Source organism: Etheostoma spectabile, chromosome 5 (assembly GCF_008692095.1).
Source record: "Etheostoma spectabile isolate EspeVRDwgs_2016 chromosome 5, UIUC_Espe_1.0, whole genome shotgun sequence".
Taxonomy (NCBI): domain Eukaryota; kingdom Metazoa; phylum Chordata; class Actinopteri; order Perciformes; family Percidae; genus Etheostoma; species Etheostoma spectabile.
In genome coordinates, this window is record NC_045737.1 from 6,882,032 (window position 1) to 6,888,031 (window position 6,000).

At 39.9% G+C, this 6,000-nt stretch overlaps 1 protein-coding gene across 3 annotated transcripts in view; it reads right to left on the reverse strand.

The window, feature by feature from the left end:
- The window catches only part of pcsk5b (proprotein convertase subtilisin/kexin type 5b), a 73,756-nt gene that overhangs the window by 21,492 nt on the left and 46,264 nt on the right, over positions 1 to 6,000 (reverse strand). For all 3 annotated transcript variants that reach the window (XM_032516303.1, XM_032516305.1, XM_032516304.1), the window contains exons 17-20: positions 3,554 to 3,638; positions 1,388 to 1,491; positions 1,132 to 1,270; positions 113 to 228 (exon numbers count right to left, since the gene is read on the reverse strand). In XM_032516303.1, the coding sequence (XP_032372194.1) occupies positions 113 to 228; positions 1,132 to 1,270; positions 1,388 to 1,491; positions 3,554 to 3,638 (444 nt within the window). The remainder of the gene's footprint in view (positions 1 to 112; positions 229 to 1,131; positions 1,271 to 1,387; positions 1,492 to 3,553; positions 3,639 to 6,000) is intronic.

A 6,000-nucleotide genomic window follows, 5' to 3' on the forward strand; every position in this document is an offset into this window, starting at 1 on the left:
CCGAACAATACTCCGATGCATTATGACTATACACTGCCTGTAAGAGGCAGAGCAAAAAGTATAAAATAAACACATTGAGGCCGTCTTGTAGAGGAGAAAGCTGACAACTCACCATCTTTGCAGATAGTGCTGACCACACAGGCTCCTGCCTCCAGATTGTAACCACTGACACAGCTGCTGCAGTTCCTTTCTCCGGGCCCTGAGCACTCGTAGCAGCTATGGTCACACCTGTCGATGGTTGTATGAAGAATTAGATACAAGTCTATTCAGCACTATACTGTGCTCACATATCCTCTTGAAAATTAAGGATATTCAGCTATCTTTTACTAGTTTTGCCTTCAAAGAGATTGAACATCCTTTCAACACAGTGCTCACTCATAAATATGTGTGCTTTATGAGACTTGAAATATACTTAGAACAGTTTTTCTGTAGTATTAGGGGCCCTTTACACGTACATGGCTATTTTGAAAAACAGACATTTTCCTTTGTTTGTGCCCTTTGTTTAAACACGAACGGAGAATTCGCCTCTCAAAACACTTGTTTCTAAAAACTCCGGACCGAGTGGAGATTTTGAAAAACTTTGTTTGCATGTAAACTGAGACAAACGGAGGTTTAGGCAGCCGAGGAAGTGAAGAAGAGAAGAGAAAGGAATTGATTTGTTTCCGTTGTTGCCAATTTCGGGATTCTGATTGGCTAATGTGGGCTTGAGCTTCTCGTTACACTGCCACCTACAGGTTTGGCATGCTCTTGACGGCATATATACACGGGTACAGGTAAACAAACACTTTTCTGAAGCTGTGGACAATGTTATTTTTGAAAACTGAGAAATTGAAATGTCCATTCATGAAACTAGCCGGAAACGTGTAATCGTAGTCTTAGATGTGTTATTTTTAGCAAGTGTGAACTAGTTGGTTAGAATACATCCATATCAGATTTTACTTAAATAACTGCAAAGAGAGAAAACCATTTGTAAAAGAAAAATGAAACTATACATTGTATTTACACTTATATGATCATCCTCAGCACAAAACTTAATACTACCGGCTTTAAATAAATTGATTTCCTTGTTTTTCTTTGTAGAGTCTACAAGTTCACTGTGTTGTCGGGGTGTTGGCAGGTGTGCAGACTCACTTTTTACAGGACCTCTGCACCTGCCCACTGTCTGAGGTCTGCTCTGACAGGTAGTAGCCAGAGCTGCATGTTAACACACACCGCCAGTCCTCAAGTAAGTAGCCATCTGCACACTTTGTGCACGCCTCTATACCTGTGCCTTAAAAACACATAAACACACACTTAAAATCAGATGACAAATAATGTCTGATAAACAACAAAAAAACACACTGACCTACGTAATAAATGGTATTCTAATAATATTAGAACTTCCTACCTGCACATGTGGCACAGGCCCGATGACAGGTTTCACAAGTCCTTTTGTGGCCGTTGTAATAAGTCCCTGGGTCACACGTCATCTGACACTTGTTTCCCTGAAGACTAGAAAGTGAAACATAAAAAGATACACATCCATACCATTATAGTAAATATTAGGGGGTAAAGTAAGTACATATAACTAATTTTCTTTAATCACCAACATAAAATCCAAACAGGCAGGAGCACAGGTAAGTTTCAAAAAAGTAAAATGTCTGTTGTGTTTCAAAACTGCAAATCAGTTAAAGATTGCTTGTTAAAAGCTAGATGCTACTGAGCAATTTTCTTTCTGGGCAGATATTTAGGAAGAATGAGAAAACAACTGCTACACCAGTGATCATGTGGGTGTACACATCAGCTGTAGGCCTAGTTCACTTTTGCACTGATGTACAGGACTATAAGGCCTTCTAGATTTAACCGAGTAGTTGAAGGGAATTTGTTGTTTTGAAGAAATACAGTATATACAAGAGGTTTGCAAGTACCAGATGTAGCGGTTGAGGTCAGTTAGGAGGTTTGGAGGTTATAAAGTCAGCTCTGTGAAGTCAGAGTGAGGACAGGTTGGTGAGCTTTCCGTGCTAAACTGAAAAAACAGCTGGTCTGTGTTAGCTAACGTTTCCCAGAAACAATCTTGTCTGGTCCTTTCTTCCTCCTTGGCTTCCAACCGACAATGAATGGTGTACTGAATGGGAGACTGTGTGTGTGTGTATGTGTGTGTATGAGTTACTGTGGTCATGCTTGCATTCAGAGGAAATTATGGCTTACAAGTGTCCCCACCTCCACCTCTGCCTACAATGAACCCTTAAAGCTGGGTTCAAGACCACAATATGTTTTAAGCACTTCACAAGTGTTTCCTTCATGACCTATCAAGAATTCCAGCACTTTGAAATGCCCTTATCCTTTGTTAGGTCAAGTGTAGTTGGGGCGGTTTAAAGAGGCTACTGTGGAAGTGGACAGAAAATGAACTGCAACATGTCTATGTGGTTACCTAAATGGCTTAGATCAAAGGTTCTTCAAAGACCACAACCTAAAATGGGCAACAGCTCCGCTTGTTGTTGGTCTCCGCATGACATGAGTATATGTGAGCTTTAATAAGCTTGGGTCACAGGGTGAAACTGTTAACTCAATTTGGGTCTAATGTAGAAAACAGATGGGAAGCCCTGGTTTTCTGGCTAATGCTGCAAACCCAAACCAGTGTAACACAATATGCTGGTCTGAATTAGCAACACTATTCTTGCAGCATTAGAGTGGATGAACACAATAGGTTTTTATTCTGAAACCACAACACTGACATTCAAGCGCAATGAATGCAAAAAGACAAAACCTTGGCTCTTTGTACGTATGACAGAGGACCATCTGTAATGGTAGAATGAACGGAAATGGACAAGCTGTGATTAATACTAGCAGGTCTGGTCACATGGACACCATATTGCTAAACGATTTGAATATAATTTATCAATATTTTAAACCATATATGTAGGTGAATTGCATATGAACCAAACTGTTCATTTACATGGGGAACATCAGGGCGGCTGTGGCTCAAGAGGTTTGATCCTCAGTCAAAGTGTCCTTGAGCAAGACACAGAACCTCAAGTTGCCCCTGATTGTTAGGCCAGCACCTTGCATGGTAGCTTGCCGCTATCATGAGAGGCAAATTTTCAAGTACTTTGGATAAAAGAAATGGGTAAATGCAGACAATTAACATTAAAGCAGGAGGTATGCTTGAAACAAACGTTCTGTGGGACTAGTGGTCTGATCATGTTTATAGACAGACGTGTTTTAGTCGTTTCAAAGAGCCTCACTTGAAGGTGGACCGAAAAGCCTGCCGTCATAGTGAGGGGGTGAAAGGCAGACAATCTGATAATCTTTCCTTAAAAGAGTTTGCGTTCAAACACTGCTTACTGTACTTTTTTGCCTCCACACAACTGGCCCATTGCTGTGTGAAGTAGGCTTGAATGTTGGACTGTCGGTTGTGGAAAGTTGCAAAAGTAAACGCAGCCCCACTTTGTCTGATGTCAGACATGGTGGTGTTAAAGACAGACAAGACTGAAATCACTTCCTGCCAAGACACTAAAATTATCAATGCTTTAATCCGTGACTCAGGGATTGCTTAGTGTGACCACCAGCTTACCTCATTCCAGGTTTACATTCTGTGCAGATATTGGAGGTGGTGCACTTCTTACAGTTCTCTGGACATCTCCTGCAAATGTTGGAGTCTGAAAGATATAGGGTGAGCCTGTCATTCACAGAAATCTGGCTGCATTGGAACTTAAGAAAGGGAGCAGAGGAAGAAGACAATAATGAAGAGGAGGGTAATGGGCGAGGAAAACCAGTGTGAAAAGGACAGAGAATAAGTAGAAGGAGCAGATAAACAAAACAGGAAGACAAAAGGTAGGGAGAAGAACTTAAATGTCAAAAGGCTAAAGCTGCAGGGATAAAAAAGAAGATGATGGTGAGGAAGGACAGGAATGTAGATGAATATGTCAAAAGAGACTAAAGGCAATGACACGCTTTGACACAATGCACATGGACACTTCCTCCTTCAGCAGCGATGACGATTGCCAAAAAGAATGTGAATTTGTGAATTAACTTGTGTTTCATTATTTCTAGGAAACCACTGAGTAGACTTTGACTATTAATCAATACTGTAAATTCTACATTTCCAAACATGTTTGATTGGTATTACACAACCATTGTGGTTTTGATTGGCAAATCCTATGATCAGAGCTAAGAGGAGGAGACAGCGTAACTGAGGATTGATGGTTAGATTTCAGGAATCTCCACCCACCAGGGTGGAGGATGGATATGAACAAGTCACAGACTGATTTCCATGAGAGGAAAAAAATGCACTTTTTCTTTAATGAGAAGTGGAGATCAAAATTGGTGCTGAAATTATAGAACAGATTAGTCAATCATCAACAATTGTAAATGTAAATGTGCTGTATTTATATAGCGCTTTTCCAGTCTTAACAACTGCTCAAAGCGCTTTTACATCTACAGGAAACATTCACCATTCACACACATTCATACACTGTGGCCGGGGCTGCTGTACAAGGTATCACCTGCTCATCAGATAAACATTCACACACATTCACACTCCGATGCGCAGCACCGGGGGCAACTCGGGGTTCAGTGTCTTGCCCAAGGACACTTCGACAATGACTGCAGAGGTGGGGGATCAAACCACCAACCTTCCAATTGGCAGGCAACCGCTCTACCACTGAGCCACAGCCGCCCCAATTGTAATCATCAATTAATTGTTGTTTCAGAAATTCAAAACATCTTGTTCCAGCTTCTCAAAACGTGAATATGTTCTGCTTTTCTCTGTTTTATATCACAGTATGTTGAACATCTTGGGATTTTAGACAGTTGATTAAACAAAACAAGCTAATCTGAAGACGCCTCCTTCGGCTCTGGGAAATTGTGATGGGCATTCTCATAATTTTCTGACATTTTTCACACTAAATGTTAAAGTACTTTAAAAATAAGAAAGATATTAATACATCAGGAAAATAACCATTAGTTGCAATACTGGTTGAAATGTCTTTTGTAGGTTTGTGAGGTTGTAAGAAAATTATTACTTTTTTACACTAAAGTAAAAGAGCAGTAGTATACCAGTAGTGAAGTCATTACATCAAAGTGGCCATGTATTGACGAAGGCAGGAATTCACCTCGGCTTGCTTTCAGACCAAAGAGAAGAAAATAAACTCTAGATAGCTCATTTAACACAACACTCAGCAGTGCCAACCTTTCAAACAAAAAAAGTATCCACTACATCTTGGCCTGTTGAAATGTTATGATTGAACTTGGATCAGTAGATCACATCACATCTGCTGCCAGAGAATCTCAGAGCTGCCAGGATTTACACTGTCTTGGCTGCAATCCAATATATAGACATAATTATAAGATATACATAGTTTCAGTCTCTCATTCTTGCTTAACTTTCATCCAGGCTGGCCTACATCTTAAACATGAGACAAACCAGTAAGTATATACATATAGAACATACTGCATGTTAACCCCACAGCACTACTGTTTATTATAAACCCGAAAACAAGCTGACTTCTCGTAAACACAATCCATACAATTATCATGCAGATCTGTTTTATTTCATAATGTATTCCAATTTAAACTGGTGAAAGAATCTACCTACTTGCCCAAACCTTTCAGTAATGTTCGGTTCAGCAAATGTGTACAAATAAACATCTGGCTAGACAATGCATCAAGGAAACAACAGCATTACTTTTTTGTGATGCAGGTCACACAAAAATCCAGTTTGTTATCAGCACTTATGGTGGTATTTTGTGAGTTACCTTCCCCACTAAGAATAAAATATTTAGCTAGTCTTTAATCTTATAAACTTCACACTTTGGGAATTCAACCAATGAGCATTACACATCAGTAACAAAAGAATATAAGAACAACCCAAGGTTTCTTTTCAGCACTGTAGCCAGGCTGTTTCAAATGCATCACCTTTTACCCACAATTTCTAACGGTTCACTTTTAAACACAGTAGCACTCGAAAGAACAACAAGAACCAACATATACTCAAGACTGCTTCTGTCCTATAGACCTTCA